Raw genomic sequence first — 16,871 nt, 5'->3', positions numbered from 1 at the left:
CCCATTGATCTTTTGCTTTCCCTATTGATCTTTGATTTCTTTTGTTTGTCCTGAGTGTTATTTTGTCTATGACTCATGTTTTTGAAGAGTTTTGAATTTGAAGACACTTTCAGATATTTACCTTGGGTAATAATAAGCAAATACAATGGGATGCAGCTGTAATGCAGTGATGCTTTGAAGTGTCAGGTGTCCTCATTTTAAAGTGTCCCAGCTAGTAGTGACCTGCTGCGATTTTTATTTTTGTGATGAAAAACATTGCATTAATTCACAGTTTGGCAGTCTTTTAAACTTAATGGTTTGTTGAGACTGACTGTTTTTATGTTTGAAGTCACAGAGGTCCCAATGATGTACTTTTAAAAATACTTATAGTTTATTTTAACCTTTTTTCCCCTATTTTAACCAGTTTTTGAAGTTTTTTCTGTTCACCAAGACTTCATTTAAGTGATCAAAAATACCGTTAAAAACACTAATGTTATTACATTTTAATAAAAGGACTGTTTTAACGAATTCCTGTGATGACTAAGCTGAATTTTCAGCATCATTACTCCCTCCTTCAGCATCACATGATTCTTCACAATTCATTCACACATGCTGATTTGCCTATTTGCTTCTGTTTGGTATAAATTTGACCTTGGAAAATGTGCATGGTAGAAAAAAATAATTCAAAGAAAATGAAATCAGTTGGCAACGGTTTATTTCTACACTCTGTACACCAGAAACATGTGAAAAGTCATTGTATTTACAGTATGCATGTGGTGTATTTAGGGGTATCTGAGATTACAGTTTGAAAATTTGAAGATTAATTTATCACTTGAGAAGAGTGATATTAAAATTTGTTTATAGTTAGTTCTCATAAGATTGAGAAAAAACATTAAAGAACAGTCAAGTTTGTTAAACTATTACTGCCTTTTACTGCCTTTCGGGTTTCACTGACCCCAAACAAAATAAATTTTCTGCATTATAATAATACATTTGGAAAGAGGAAAAAACCGTCACGTGTAAGCCCCAGGATCTATTAACTATTGTTTTGAACTTTGAAACAAAAAGGCTGATGAGTTACAAGGTTGGAGGTTAATAGCTGTTGTCAGGATTTGTCTGCATGTTGTTCCTGAGGGCATTGAGCTTTTCATTGAGTTCATGTTCGTCAGTGGACTCGAGACAAGAAAGATTGTGGGATCATCATGCCGTTACGATGGAAGTGGATCCTCATTAAGAGTGGCAGAAGGTTGAGTTGCGGTAACCTCTTAAGGATCGTTAGCACTCTGATCCTGAATCAGTTTTCTTTTTATAATATTTTTTCCTTTACAGATTGTTGTGCACCTGATGAAAACTGTAATGGAGACGTACGACCACTTTAATAGCAGTAGAAACTTGATATTTGAAAGGTATTCGGTCTATTAAAAGGCATCTCGAACCATTTTTTTCACAGGGTTTTCACATCATTTTTTAAGTTATATGACTGATGTTGACTGAACAGTTGGCTTCAGGCCTTGACCAGTTGGATTTATTCCACGATACGTGCGTCAGTGTGTAGGAATGCTGCCCATTCATGGCTTTCCCTGTTGACCAGTTTAGCAGTCTGCCTACATTTGCCTTATTCATCTCTGCTGTCTGGCAGAGACTGAGAGGAATATTAAAACTGCCATCTAATTTATGAATGTGTGAATTTTTAGTAAAAAGTTAGTAAAGGAGAAAAGAAACAGCAGAACACCCTCGTAGTTTCAATATATAATATTACATTTATTTGTATTTTATTTATTTATTTATTTAGTTACTTTATTATTGTAGATTATTATTATTATTGATATGTAAAGTTGAATAGAAGTATTAACATTTATTTATTATTTGTATATTTTAATTATCCCTTTGCTTTATTGACAGCAGAACTAAAACATAATAATAATAATTATTATTATTGTTGTTGTTGTTGTTATTATGCAAAGTTAAAAAATGTACATTAATTTATTATTTATTTAATTATCCCTTTGATTATAGACAGCAACACTCAATAATAATATTAATAATAATAAATTGTTGCTATAGTTATTATTATTATGCAAAGTTAAAAAAATTACATTAATGTATTTTTTCTTAAATTATTAATTTGATTTATAGACAGCAACACTCAATAATAATAACAACAACACTACTATTATTTATTATTATTATTATTATAAAATATATTATTATTATTATGTAATCATTTGAAAAATACTTTAGAAATGTTATTCTGCTTATGCTCTCTTTTTACACAAATAATTGTGTTAGGTAGACATCCGAGTCTGAATAGTCTTCAGGAGCGAGTGATGTTCACGTCACACCAAACTGTCACTTGGACATTTTGTAACACCACTGGGCAGACATCAAAGAGCAATGCAGCACACCATACGCACCACAAAATCAGTTTTAATGAGCTGACACAATTTGAAAAAACTCTTGCGTGGGGGAAGGGTGTTGCCAGATGATAATACAAATTTGGCTGTGTTGTGATAGTACAGTTTGGGTCTCTGGGGAGGTTTTACATGAAATGAGCTCTCTTTGTCTGGTATCTCCTCTGTGTCAGCATCTCGTTGGCATAATCCAATTAGATGAGCTGAGAAAGCCACAGAATGTCACCGAGTGGTAAACAGTCATCTCATGCTGCGTGTCAAAGATTACAGGCAAACAAGACCTGTTATCTCCAGATTTACAAAGGTGTGAATGGAGATGCTGTTCAGATACACAAACTTTGAGACTCTTAGCCAGGATGTAAGAAGGTGATGTGTGATCTTCATTACATTACTTTTTTTTAAAAACAGATCATCATAAAAGCATCTTTGTATTTTCTTGTATAAAAAAAGCATTTTAGTGTGAAAAATAATGATACTGTGAATAACATTTTTATACTAGACCTACTGTTAAATATTTATTTTTCTGTCAGATAACAAAAATAAGTTTTTATTACCATAACATTTAGCATTTCCATTTGTTTCTATTCAAGCCCAATATAGGGCGTCTTGGCATCCCTCATGGCCCCTCTGAGGAAAAGGTTGCTGTGGTTGCCGTCGATGAGTGTGATGTGGCCATGGCTCTGCGTTTCGGGGGACAGATTGGGAACTACAGCTGTGCAGCCCGTGGCACCCAAACAGGCCAAAAGAAGTACGTGTTTTCAACATAAACTTTCTTTTACAACCTATTTTACTCCTGTAGTGTGGTATATTTAAGAGTGAAACTGTGTATATTCAACATTTAAAAAAGATATTATTGATGATAATAATACTATCAATTATTTATTTGCTTGTTTGTTTTTTATGAACCAAAAAATCAAAGTGGGCACACCATAGCTCCAGAAATAGAAAAATATTTATTAATGTTCTCACCACAGGTGACGTTTCGAGCTTAGACGCTCTTCAGATGTCTGATGAAGTCTGATGAAGAGCGTCTAGCTCGAAACGTCACCTGCGGTGAGAACATTAATAAATATTTTTCTATTTCTGGAGCTATGGTGTGCCCACTTTGACTTTTTGGTTCATATTCTTGTGTGGTGGAGCACCCACATTGAGCTTTTTGCCTATTGGATGTGCACTCTTGGACTGTTTTTAGTTTTTTTTGTTTTATCAAATAACTAAAAATATATTATGTGTTACTATTTGTTTGTTTGTTTGTTTTCTGATTGCTTGCTTTGCATAACTTCTAAAATACTTAAGTGATAAATCATGAATGATAATACTGGTAAGATTTTGCCCTGTCAACATGAAACAACGTTTACACCGTTTTCATGTAAAAAAAATATAAATAAATAATAATAATAATAATTAGTAAGTAAATAAATAAATATTCTTATAATTATTTTCATCATATCAATAATATTAATATATTTTATCAATAAAAATACTTTATTATTGAAACTAATCTTACTTTTTATTTATGTATGTATTTATTTATAACAATTTAAAAAAAAAAAAACCTTAGTGATCAGTTGTGCCCAGTAAGAGAGGAAACATTTTCTGAAGCCCCCAGTTATTGAATATATGAAATTGCATGTCGACTGCAGACTTCTTTTCTCAGATAACAAAATGTCCTGGATTGCCAGACTTTTGAAATGGAATGTTTGGTTGGGACAGTACCTAGTGTTGTTATTTGCTTTCTTGTTAAAATGGGTTGCAAAATCTACAAAACACTGATTTTGATTAAGGAAGTAAATAGTCTCAGTTGTGATTTCATGTTGGCTTAAGATGTTTGTTGTGATCTCAACAAGCTGCACTATTTGTTTCCCACATTCATTCATGTTTCCACCGTCTAAAGTCCTCAGGGCATGATATTGTTCATTGAAAGGGAGAGTGTGACAGGACGGGGAACTTGAGCGCACGAAGGCACGCTAACTACCGTCGGGTGTTGAATAGCTGATCATTACAGCAGATTACACAGCATTCTGTTACTCCACTTACACTTAGCTCCATCTTTGTCTCCTAATCTCCTCCAATCTGCACTCTGTCGCATGTCAAACCAGTTTTATGGGCTTGACAATGGAACCACAATCCGGCTTATCTGCAGCTGGGATTTGCCATTGTAGGCTAATTGTCTCTGTGTGTGGAGAACACAGCGGTATGAGATGGTGGAGCTCCATCTGAGATAAGTGGAGATATGGTCTGTAAAGCCTCTCAAATGCAACTGCTGGGGTCAGACCATATGCTCGCAGTAAGTGCTGACCCATAAACCCACAGATCTACATGGATTTATGGATCAAGATAATAATTTTAGATGAAATGCACTGCGGTCCACTACAATGTGAAGCCCAGATGCTGAAATACAAAATCACATCATATCTGTCTACAATAAAGCAGAAATAACTAAATCATTTTCTAAATAAAATTAGATAAAAACACTCCCTTTAATAGCTCTGCACATTTTATTTTCTAATGGCTCTCCCTCTTTTTTTCAATACCTTTCTTTGATTATTTTCGTAATCTGACTGCCTTTCTATGTATGATGGATATGATCATTGCTGCCAGATGTTGCTGGATAAAAAAATATTTTAAAAGAAATTTGACTATGAAGGGCAATAACTGCATTTTGCTTCTGTCAAATAATGCAAAAACCTGGAACGCTTTTTATTCTTTTATTGAAAAACAGACAGCATAAAAATGCGTTTTGGCTTGTTTGGGTACCACAAGTCAAAATGGTTTTAAAAACAAATAATTACATACATACATACATACATATGTATGTGTGTGTGTATGTATGTAAGTGTGTGTGTGTGTGTGTGTGTGTGTGTCACACACATACATACATACACACACACACACACACACACACACACAGACATATATATATATATATATATATATGAAAAAATCTAACACTAGCTTTTCTAATCTTTTTGTATTTTATTTATTTGTTTTCTTTTTATTTATTATACAATCAACAAAAGCAAAAAAGGCCTCTAACACTAGCTTTCTCAATTTTTTTTCTTAAAAAAAACAACAACAACTTGCTATGTATACTGCATTAAGCTAATTGAGACTTGTTATAGCGCTTGCATATCATTGCTCTTTTGTTGATTTTGATTGCTTCCATTGTCCTCATTTGTAAGTCGCTTTGGATAAAAGCGTCTGCTAAATGACTAAATGTAAATATATTTATATATATTAAAAATTTAGCTTTCAGTTAAACAGATATTATGTTGCTTCTCTAATTTTACATGCAAGTATAGCCGAAATCACAGCACAGTTATTGTCATTATATAATGTTTATTTGATTTCATCAGACGACGGCTCGATTATCAGGATTTTTGTGCAAATTAACATCTTGGAAGGGAGCTGGTTATGTAGTCTTAATGGGTCGTGTTTAAATATTCATATTTCATATTCATTCCATTGTCTGACAACAAAAACAGTCAAATATATAAATGAAAACAGTTTTATTGAGAATTTAGCTGCATCAAAATACAGTATGTAGGCACAGAGAGAGAGGCAAACAAATCTAATAATAAATAATAAATGTACATTTTGCATGTTCAGGAGAAGTGAGCTGCCCTGTCCTGCAAAAATGTAAACAGGTTTGTGTAAGTAAATTGCTCCGTGCAAAGAAAGAAGTAATGGGAACCTGGTATTTATTTTTTCATGTGTCTAATAGACATGAGCAAGTTCTTTGAAAAACATCTATGACCTTTGAAACATGTCTAGTCTTCATGCTCTATGTCGACTATGGTTTCAATAATAATAAACGTACATTTGCATAAAGCATCCATATTTGTCCATGCCCATGTTGATTAGAGTATTAAAAACTAATTTAAGGTACATTTAGAACAAATAAAATGTGTGATTAAGTTGTGATTAATCGCGAGTTAACTCATGACAATCATGCGATTAATCGCGATTAAATATTTTAATCGATTGACAGCCCTTATATATATATATATATATATATATATATATATGTATATATATATATGTATATGTATGCATGTATGTATTTATTTGTTTATTTATTTCTAAAACCATTTTGACTCGTGGTACCCAAACAAGCCAACAAAAGAAGTGAATGCCAAAAGCCAAAAAAAGAAATGTTTTCCTAAAGTCAACATGAAACAGTTTTACTTGAATAGTGTGGAAAATGTTAACATTATTTATGATAGTTTTTTCTTGTTGAATACAATTCTATATTATAGTATTATTGGTGCTAATAATATTTACTAATAATACTGTACTGCACTCAGTGTTGGGTGTAACTAATTACTAAGTAATTAGTTACTGTAATTTAATTACTTTTCCCTTAAAAAAATTAAGTAAGGGATTACTCTTATTTTTCTGTAATTTAATTACAGTTACTTCTTATGTAATTGAACTTAATACTGTGTATAGACTGTAGAACATTTATACACAATACAATACAATAGTGGATTTAACATCAAAATTTAAAGTCCAACCTTAATGCATGCTTTTTATGTACCCTTCTCACTTTAAATACTTTGGTGAGGTAATAAGAATATTGGTAACACTTTAGTGTCCAATTCTCACTATTAACTAGTTGGTTATTAGCATGAATATTAATGGGACATTGGCTGTTTATTATTACTTAAAAAGCACATATTAATGTCTTATTCTGAAGACCTTATTCTAAATCCTCAATCCTACCCAATTCTTAAACTTAATGGTCAACAACTACTTTACTAAGTATTAATAAGCAGTAATTAGGAGTATATTGAGGCAAAAGTGTAGTTAGTTAATAGTGAGAATTGGACCCTAATCTAAAGTATGACCAGAATAATTTATGTAGTTATGTATTATTTATTTGAAAGAATTAAAAGAACCATTTCATTTCTATCCTTGTATAATTAATTTGTCAAGGTTGATATAGGATTTAGAAAATAATTAGTAATAAGTAATTAAATTCATTTTGGAGAGAGTAATTTGTACAGTAATCTAATTACACTGTTGAAGATGTAATTAGTAACTAGTAATTAATTACGTTTTTGGAGTTACTTACCCAACACTGACTACATACATATGGTATACTATGCGCGCACACACACACACACACATATAGAGAGAGAGAAAGAGAGAGATTTTTTTTGTTCACCAAAAAAATGCCGTTTTGTCACCATCTTGCCCTTGTTTTTTTTCCCAAATCAGTATGTTCTTTGTCATTGTTAAAACACAAAAGGAGATGAGTGAGGAGTGAGAGAATGGGGATTTTGTGTTCTCTTTTAAAAGGACAAACAGACATACAATAAAAGAGCAACGAAACACATTGTCGTCTATTTTCTGCCCAATGGGCCTCAAGGTCTGAATATTTCAGTTTTGCATGCACATGAACCTTATGAATGTGTTAAGCCATTAAAAATGGAGAATTTTTGGGACAGTTTGTGGCTTCATGGATCTTTCTGTGTGTATGTTTGCAGGTCAATGGATCTAACAGGACCTCTGCTCCTAGGTGGCGTCCCAAACCTCCCTGAGGATTTCCCTGTGCAGAACCGAGATTTTGTTGGCTGCATTAGGAACCTGACAATTGACAGCAAGCCCATAGACATGGCCAGTTTTATTGCCAACAATGGCACCTTAGCAGGTTAGAAACTGTAGGGTTCATTCATATCATAACAAATCTTTCGATTTTTTTTTTTAAGACTTCATATTGAAGTACCTTAAAAACAAACTCTAACTTTTAAAACTCACAACTTCCTTCTCAACCTCCCCAAAAATTGTACATAAACAACAGAAAAAATGTGCATTTGGCCTTTTTAAATGAGAATTTTTCACAGCGCTACTTTCTATTTTACTTTCTTTTGTGACTCTCCATTAAGGTGTCATACTCCAACCCTAATATTTAAAGTGTGCTTTCCCATTCTATTCAGGTTGTGCAGCAAAACATGACTTTTGTAGCCAGGTTGTTTGTCAGAATGGAGGCATATGTGTGAATGGATGGAACACCCACACCTGTAACTGCCCATTAGGCTATGGAGGAAAGAACTGTGAACATGGTAAGATAATCCTCTCTTTCTACTCTATTCTCTAAATCATTCCTCTTTTGACTTGATTTTACTTAATGGATTACTTTTGCCCGGATTTGCCCTTGGCCTCCATGAAATACCAATGTGCACACAAATCCAATGACTCATACCTAGCAGTTAACATTATCTATCTGTCTGTCTGTCTGTCTGTCTATCGTTCTATCATTCTTTCCATCTACAGGAAATGACAGGTTCTATGTCTCAATCTTTTTCAACTCTAAATCTGTTTGAGTAAGTGCATTATAACCACAAGGAGTATCTTTTAACAGTAAGTTAAGAATTAAGAGCGCGAATGGGATTGCAACTGGTTTAACATTTTCAGTGAGCTTAGTTTGACATAATTTCCTGAAGGGAAACCCGGTTGAACCCGCATTTTTGAATTATTTTTGCTTACCAAAAAAGTGGAGGAATCATGTTATGAGACTTCAAAAGAACATAAAAGTCATAATACTGCCAACGGAAGTAGATCTAAATTACTTTCTTTATTCAGTGAAATACAAAAGCAGAGGTTTTGAAGAGCATTTAGGCTACTCTTTAACATGCATCTAAAGCATACTGAGATCAAGGACTCCAAAAAAGGACAGTCTTACTAAAATCTCAATTGAGGAAAACTGAAGAGAAGGCCCTACTAGGGGTGGGAGATATATGACATGATTAACCGGTAGAAATTTGTCAACCGGTAAAGATTTTGGACTATCATCTCTATTGCGTCTCTATTACACATTCACGTGATGTTGCTGTGCTACGTGATTATGAAAACCTACCGTTTGCATGCATTTTTAAGCATTGTGGTTTAAAACAAATGATTTTAAGCCATTTCTGAGTGCTGTCAGAGGGGCTCACGCATGTGAAGACGGTGTTCAAAGAGTGCGGAGTATTGATCAGAGTTATTTTTGCCGCCTTATAGGCCTTGAACGTTTAAATACATATATGTGTATGTGTCAAAATGCCTGTCTTTGCAAGTATCCTCTTAAACACATTAACATAGGTCTTAAATGAAGGCAAACAGCTGAGAAAGAAAACACATGTGTAACAGTATATTGGATGCAGGCAGTTCTTAAAGTGACAGCAGTCTAATATTCCTCCTTTGTTAATCAAACAACAAACGAGAGAAAATCTCTCACTTTTATAACTTTAATTATAAGAAATATATATTTAATTTACACAGTGAAGAATATGCAGTGTTTTTAATTATTTGATTACTTTATGCAATGTATGTAGCAGTTCTTATTTATTTGTTCTACTGTAGTTTTTTTTTTTTTGTCCTATTGCTTGTAAGTTGATTTTCATCATATTGCCCACCCTTAGGTCCAGACAATGAAAATCACCACTATTTCTGTCACACTCCCAGGGCTGGGTCTAAGATATACTACTGTTATTTCCATAAGTTCAGCCCTCACATAAAGAAAGTAAAATATTTGCCCTGAAGACAGTGGTGTGGAAGAACGTTTCACATTCCTAATTAAGAAATCTCCTGGTTGACTGGGAAACATTCCTCTGTGTGTGAATGATAGTGATTATTTGTGCCTCAGGACAGGAGGGAATGCCAAAGCATCAAGTGGCATTTATTTAATTCAACAGACTAAAGTCTGGATGTCATCTAACCTGTCTGATGGTCTTCGTTCTGCAGTTATGCTTGCTCCCCTGCATTTCGATGGCCACGCATTGGTGTCATGGAGCGAGACCGACATCACCATCGCTATTCCCTGGTACATGGGTCTTATGTTTCGCACCCGAAAAAGCACAGGCGTTCTACTGCAGGGCAGTGCTGGAGATTTTTCCAAGATTAGTCTTATGGTGAGTATTGTGTTTCAGTAATCCACTGCATTTAATCCTGTTTTCTATGATAGGCCTGCTATAATAAAGCAGATAAATGAGACTTGTATTAGTTTTCTCAGCCTCTTATTTTGCATTTCCAGGTGAACAACAGACACCTTCGGTTCCAGGTGTTTCTGGGAGTCCGACGAGTGGCACTCTTAGATTTTCCTCATGTATGCGTGGATAACGGTGAATGGCACCATGTGCTCGTCGAGCTCAAGAGTGGAAAAGATGGCAAAGACATCAAATATATGGCTTTCGTGTCTTTGGACTATGGCATGTTTCAGGTATATGATTTCAGTATTTATTTACAGTATATATAATTTCTAAATGAACTAAAACTGAAAAAATAACAAAACTATGATATGATATGGACATATAAAAAAAAAACAATAATGACAAAAGCACACAACAAAATAACTAAAACTTTAACAAAAATTTAAATGAAAAAGGAAGATAAAAATGTACTTACAACTTACCAAGACTTACTATAGCTACTGAAGCTTTTATATACTCTAAATACACACAATTCTGTGATATTTCACACTTCTATATATGATATTGTTTTGTTGTCTAGAGGACAGTGGAGATCGGTAATGAGCTGCCTGGGCTTAAACTGAGGAACTTGTTTATCGGTGGACTGCTTAAGAAAGACGGCACTGTGCAGGCTGGATTTACTGGCTGCATGCAGGTATACTCGCATAAACACACATTTACATTGTTTGGAGGTGTGTATTGTTTTATTCACATGGGTACGTCATGTGGTCATCTCACAGGGTGTGCGAATGGGCGAGACCTCCACCAACACTGCCAACATCAATATACGGCATGCGATGCGAATCCATGCGAAAGACGGATGTAACGTACCCGATGCGTGTCAGTCCAAACTGTGTCCATCTCACAGCCGCTGCACAGACAACTGGGCATCCCACACGTGTGTCTGCGAGCCAGGTAACATTAGTAGTACTACAAAACAACTAAAAAATGTTATAGTATTTACATAGTGGGGTGCAAAAGCTTAAAAACAAAGCACTTTTAAATTGAAATTATATGTAGTTTAAAGCAAAAGTACACTTAGAATTTCACATTTTTACTCACATTTTAATTTTGCAATAAAAAACAACATAAAATCATAATAAAACAAGATTTTTAGAGACCTCTGTAAATTATTTAAGATTGGAGTGTTTTGTTTTATGACTCTTTGAATCATCTCACTTTTCCCTTTATCCAGTCTTCAGTGTCACATGATCCTTCAGAAATCATTCTAATATGCTAATTTGCTGCTCAAGAAACATTATTATTACCATGTGTTGAAAAAATAATTTTTCTTATTTTGTAAGAACTGTGAAACTTTTTTTCCGGATTCTTTGATGAATAACACATCAGAACAGAAACAGAGTGTTTTGTAACATTATTAATGCCTTTACTGTCACTTCTGGTCAATTTAATGCATCCTTGCTGAATAAATGTATTAATTTCATTCAAACTTCTTTGAAAAAATATTTTTGCGTATATTATTATACATTAATTTCAAGTGCATGTTCCAGATAAAATAAGAAAATAAAAGATTTTCTTTTCTTTCACTGTTTCCATTTTAATTTGAACTTTTCACTCAATAAAATAAAAAATAAATAAATGAATACATAAAAATAATAAGATTTTTTTTTTATTTATAACATTATAAATTAGACATTTAGAGCCCTCTGTATATGATTTTAGAAATTAGTGTCACACACACTTTTTCTCTCTTTTCCTGTTTCCCAGGTTATTTCGGCAGGGACTGTGTGGATGCGTGTCTCTTGAACCCTTGTGAACACACTTCCTCCTGTGTTCGTAAACCCAGCACCAAACGTGGCTACAGCTGTGAGTGTGGACACAATTACTATGGCCAATACTGTGAGCACAAGTGAGTATCTCTCCGTATCTTTGATTCATTCATTCATATGGCTCATACTAAGGTTTAGGGATATAAATTCAATAAATGCTGCCTCAAATCTTGCAGCTCATTCAACAAAGACGTGCTGGTAGTTTTTTAAGCAAAATGTACCATTTTGCATTCCCTTGAGTGAAAAAAAGTTTTACTTCTTTGGAACATAAAATATATTTTTAAGAATGTTTAAACTGTTTTTGTGCATTAAGTTACAGTCAATGGGGTTTAAAACAACATTGGACCCCATTGACTTTCACTGCATATACAAAAAGCACAGTCTCAGAGGTTTTGAAATAATTGCACAACATTAATTTTTGGTTGAACTATCCCTTTCATGATTAGATTTGGTTAGGATTAAGAACATCCCTGGACTTTTAGTTTAATCTTAGTACTTGCTGAAACACGCTGACTGACAAAAGCTTTATTGTCTGATGGTCTGTTTCATGAACTGCCAAGGTTTTGTAAGTGGCGGAAACTGTGATAGCAGACGCTGGCAGTGTTTGTGATGATATTGTTATGATAATCCTTTAATTCTGGTAATTACACATGTCTTTGACGCCCACACTGTAAGGCTTTTGTTTATAACACAACAAGTAAAATTATTCTCAGACTGCTGGAATTATCCAGTATTTCGTCCATTAAAGATAAACTAAAGTAAAAAAAAAAAACAAGCAAAATTTCCAAAGTACATTTTCTTTTAAATGTAAAAAATCGACATCGTCATTTTATGTAAATAAAATAAAATAATATTGGCAATAACAAAAAATAAATAAACACTTCTTCCAAATATTAGGAAAACACAGATAAAAGAATTTCCATGAGTGGAAAAAAGAGACTAAAATAACAGTCTATTTTTGAAATGATTTGGTTTCTGTTCCTTTCTTTTATCATAAAAAGATTCTCTTTTAAATGATCACAAAGCTCAGAATGATGTATTGCTTTCACACAAGCAATTTTGTGTTTGCCTCGCAGTCAGAATCGGCTGCTTTGATTTTACAGCAGAATTTCATGTCCAATTTCAAAGCAAATACCCCCCTTTTCAAACTTCCAATCAGTCTCAGCCCCCAATAGAAGCTGTTTTGAGTCTCATTCTGTGAAGTTTGAAATTTAAACTGTCTTTTGCGAGGCACTATTGTAACTATTGCACTTTTTCACTCTTACTTTGACGTTTGTGCGCACACAGAGGGGATCAACCTTGTGCTCGTGGCTGGTGGGGATACCCGACCTGTGGGCCCTGTAACTGCGATGTCAGCAAAGGCTTCAAACGGGACTGTAATAAAACCACAGGAGAGTGTAGCTGCAAGGTAGGCTGCAAGTGATCACATGCTCCAGATTCTCGAAAGAAACCAGACTTCTAGGTGTTGTCCAACAGTCGCACTTCACATGAATTGGACCAAGTAGCTTTTATTCTAAGCACACTTCTGTTTTAAAGCTTGCGGTCAGTAATATTGTTTTCATGTTTTAATTTTCAGCATCATTACTCACATGATCCTTCAGAAATCATTCTAATATGCTGATTTGATGCTCAATAATTATTACTTATTATTAACAGTGTTGAAAACAGTTGTTCTGCTTAACATTTTTGTGAAAACCATAATACAATTTGTTTCAGGATTCTTTGACGAATAGAAAGTTCAAAAGCATTTATTTGAAATACAAATGTTTTGTAACTTAAATATTTTTTGTATTGTATTTTTTATATTTTTGTATATTGTCGCTTTCAAATAGAATAATTGCATCAAATTTAGTGCATGCTTGCTGAATAAAGTATTAATAAAAAAAACTGTTTCCACCACAGAATAATATAATATATATATATGTGTGTGTGTGTGCGTGTGTGTGTGTATATATATATAATCTCACAATTCATTTTTTTTCTCTCTGTTCTGAGTTTATATCTCGCAATTTAGTCTAAAGTTCTCAGAATTGCGAGATATTAATTATAAATTCTGAGAAGAAAAGTCAGAATTGTGAGATGAAAAAAGGTCGAAATTACCTTTTTTATTCTGTGTTGGAAAAAAACTGAATTGCAGGATGTAAACTCACAATTCTGAGCAAAAAAAATCAGAATTGCAAGATGTAAAATAAGAATGATAAAATATAAAAATATGTTTTTGTCTCACAAATCTATAAAAAAGTAGGAGTTGTGATATTAAAAACTTGCAATTGCAATAGAAAAAAAAACAGGCTTCCATATTATTTTCAGGTTTATGCTCACAAAATTCCATTATTTTCTCATCCTCCCTTTTTCAGGACAATTACTTTCGGCCTCTTGGTGCAAACACTTGCTACCCGTGTGATTGTTTTCACCTTGGAGCGCATTCCCGGACATGTGACCCTATAACGGGCCAGTGCCCCTGTAAGATGGGTGTGGTGGGTCGTCAGTGCAACCGTTGTGACAACCCCTTCGCTGAGGTGACAGTCGGGGGATGTGTGGGTATGTGTGCTGTCAACTGGCCAATATATCAGTTAACTGTTGTTAACCTCATTTCAAAACTGCTCACAGAATGCTTGACAATATCTTGGACAATTGAATAAATAAGGCCAAAAATATGAAAGCTGTTTTTGATTTTAGCTTACATTTGCAAGTGCAGTATGATGAAATGTAAGTGTAATACACTCCAGTCATAAGCAGACTGCTTCATGTCAGCTTTGATTGTCTGTACTGACTGTGAGGTTTAGAAATAATGGACATTTGTGGCTCCTAGAAAGGTCTTATCATTAAGACATAGAAACAAGCCTTGTTAGAGGCACTTAATGGCATCTGTTTTGCAAGATTTTTCTTCTCCCTTATCTCACTCCATTTTTTTGTTATCTAGTTGTTTATGACGGTTGTCCCAAAGCCTTTGAAGATGGTATCTGGTGGCCCCGCACCATGTTTGGTGGCCCTGCAGCCACAAACTGCCCCAAAGGATCCAGTGGTACTCTCTTTAATCAAATCAAGAATTTACACAAACAAAAGTTGGACACACTTGATTGAATTTGAAAAGTTACAATTTTGTAAACCGCTATATTTATTTATTTAAAAATGGATTTTCGAATAGAAATATCTAGTAAATTTCACAAATAATTATAAAAAACTGACAAGTAACAAGTTGAATTAAACGTTAAATTTTGAAGTTTCTTGCAAAAAAAAATTATTCAATAATCTGTTTTAATCTGTTTATAATTCTAAATATACAGTTATATTTATATAATTTAGTATATATAATCGGCCCTAATTAAAGATATTTTTTTAATCTTTGTGGACAATTATATTTATATCATTTAAATTTTTAATATATAATTGTTATACACACACACACACATACACAAATAAACTACATAAAATAAACTAAATACATTTTATCTTAAAACAACGTTATTTTTATATATTTTTTATTTTACTGTAATTAAAAAATGAACTGTACCAACAATAACAAAGTAGATGTGTTCAGATTTTTGACTGGTAGTGTATGTAGGAATTTTCATCTTTTTTTATGACATTATTGTTGAATGGTTTATCAGTATATATCCTAATTTGTTGTTTGACAGGCACAGCTATCCGTCATTGCAGCGATGATAAAGGTTGGTTTCCACCTGAGCTCTTCAACTGCACATCCCTCAGCTTTTCAAAGTTAAAGAAAGAGGTTTGTGACTCCTTTGCTGGTTGATTCAAGTTGGAATTATAGTCATGGAATAAATAGTGCAATTGACTATTAAATATGCTACTCCCATTTTACATAATCCGAGAAGTGACCAATGTTTCCTCCTTTATGTGTGACTTAGAGTGAGGATCTTTGTGCTAATGCTTCTCGAATGGATGGAGAAAGATCAAAAAGCCTTGCGGGCCTGCTGCACTCTGCTACTGACCACACAGACCGCCTCTTTGGGAATGACGTGAGGACTGCCTACCATCTGCTGGGCAGTGTGTTAGAGCATGAGAGTCTGCAGCAGGGCTTTGAGCTCACCGCCACTCATGATGCCGATTTCAACAAGGTATAGACCTCAAAGCCTTCACACACGCTTCCAGAATCAAACAGGATTTTAGTAACTTCACATTCAAGTTTAATCTGATGGGTCCAAGATGACCTGCCAGCATTAGCTCTCTTAACCAAGATGCTCCATGCAACTCTATGTGTTCAACCATTTAAACCAGGCTGAACCAACTAATGAACATAAATGACCAGCTTTAACCAGTTTAAAAGCATGTAAACCATCAGATTAAATATACCAAGTATATGTATGCAATTTAAAAATCTTGTTTTACTCTCAGACGTATTCATATGTCTATTAAGTTTATTTGATTCATTTTCTTGATACAAATGTTTTAAAAAATACTTTAATGTATTTTATTTTATAAATTAATTAATTTGCATTAATTTTATTTTGAAACCACAGTGGATGATTATAGTCCAGTATTAATAAACATTACTCTTCTTTGTTGTGGTAGAACATCATTAAAGCTGGAAGTGCCATCCTTGACCCTGTCAACAAGGAGCACTGGGAGAAGATACAGCGCTCTGATGGAGGGACGGCACATCTGCTGCACCACTTTGAGGAGTACGCCAACACTCTGGTACAGAACATGAGGAAGACCTACCTGAGACCCTTCACAATCGTCACAGACAACATGAGTTAGTATTGGGTTCTCCA

General features: G+C 33.9%; 1 protein-coding gene across 1 annotated transcript in view; it reads left to right on the top strand.

The window, feature by feature from the left end:
• LOC306866274 (cadherin EGF LAG seven-pass G-type receptor 1-like) overlaps positions 1 to 16,871 on the top strand; it is a gene marked incomplete at its 5' end in the record, with an annotated part of 52,067 nt that overhangs the window by 23,926 nt on the left and 11,270 nt on the right. Inside the window, 14 exons of the mRNA XM_079411366.1 lie at positions 2,981 to 3,138; positions 7,883 to 8,046; positions 8,333 to 8,458; positions 10,119 to 10,285; positions 10,408 to 10,593; positions 10,884 to 10,997; positions 11,083 to 11,257; positions 12,071 to 12,212; positions 13,420 to 13,540; positions 14,490 to 14,673; positions 15,056 to 15,157; positions 15,771 to 15,865; positions 16,005 to 16,214; positions 16,669 to 16,852. Of these exons, the coding sequence (XP_079267492.1) occupies positions 2,981 to 3,138; positions 7,883 to 8,046; positions 8,333 to 8,458; positions 10,119 to 10,285; positions 10,408 to 10,593; positions 10,884 to 10,997; positions 11,083 to 11,257; positions 12,071 to 12,212; positions 13,420 to 13,540; positions 14,490 to 14,673; positions 15,056 to 15,157; positions 15,771 to 15,865; positions 16,005 to 16,214; positions 16,669 to 16,852 (2,128 nt within the window). The remainder of the gene's footprint in view (positions 1 to 2,980; positions 3,139 to 7,882; positions 8,047 to 8,332; positions 8,459 to 10,118; positions 10,286 to 10,407; positions 10,594 to 10,883; positions 10,998 to 11,082; positions 11,258 to 12,070; positions 12,213 to 13,419; positions 13,541 to 14,489; positions 14,674 to 15,055; positions 15,158 to 15,770; positions 15,866 to 16,004; positions 16,215 to 16,668; positions 16,853 to 16,871) is intronic.

This window comes from Barbus barbus, assembly GCF_936440315.1.
Source record: "Barbus barbus genome assembly, chromosome: 48".
NCBI lineage: Eukaryota > Metazoa > Chordata > Actinopteri > Cypriniformes > Cyprinidae > Barbus > Barbus barbus.
The sequence above is the reverse complement of the archived record's forward strand: the minus strand, read 5'-3'. Positions and strand labels throughout refer to the sequence as shown.